This window comes from Egretta garzetta, unplaced genomic scaffold (genome assembly GCF_000687185.1).
Source record: "Egretta garzetta isolate BGI_Z169 unplaced genomic scaffold, ASM68718v1 scaffold453, whole genome shotgun sequence".
NCBI lineage: Eukaryota > Metazoa > Chordata > Aves > Pelecaniformes > Ardeidae > Egretta > Egretta garzetta.
Genome location: NW_009259175.1, coordinates 189,183 through 189,530, shown reverse-complemented (window position 1 = coordinate 189,530; position 348 = coordinate 189,183). Strand labels below are relative to the sequence as shown.

The window sequence follows — 348 nt, the reverse complement described above, 5'->3', positions numbered from 1 at the left end:
GAAGGGAGACGGGGAAGCACACACGCTCGCATACGGCTGATCTTACCTCCACATTGAAATACTGCTCCGCTTTGCACACTGTAGCACATAAAATCCAAAGGAAGGTTTGCAAGAAAAACACCCTGGACTGAGACACGAAATCCAACCGGCTTCCAGTGCTGAATGCGAGTACGATCATAGTGAACTGTGCTTCAGTGGATGGAAGGTCTCTCTCTTTCTCCCTCTTTCTCTCTCTTTGCCTTAAACAAACACACAAACAAACCAACCCCCCCGCCGTGTCGGTGAAGAGCCCGTAGCGCAGGTTCACCCACAGCAGGGGAGGAGGAGGAGGGGGAGGAGGACGCGCCG

The 348-nt window shown here is 53.4% G+C and overlaps 1 protein-coding gene across 1 annotated transcript in view; it reads right to left on the bottom strand.

The window, feature by feature from the left end:
- The window catches only part of MMP16 (matrix metallopeptidase 16), a 180,041-nt gene extending 179,863 nt beyond the window's left edge, over positions 1–178 (bottom strand). Inside the window, exon 1 of the mRNA XM_009635560.2 lies at positions 47–178. Coding sequence (XP_009633855.1) covers positions 47–178 — 132 coding nt within the window. The remainder of the gene's footprint in view (positions 1–46) is intronic.
- Positions 179–348: the final 170 nt, after the last annotated feature.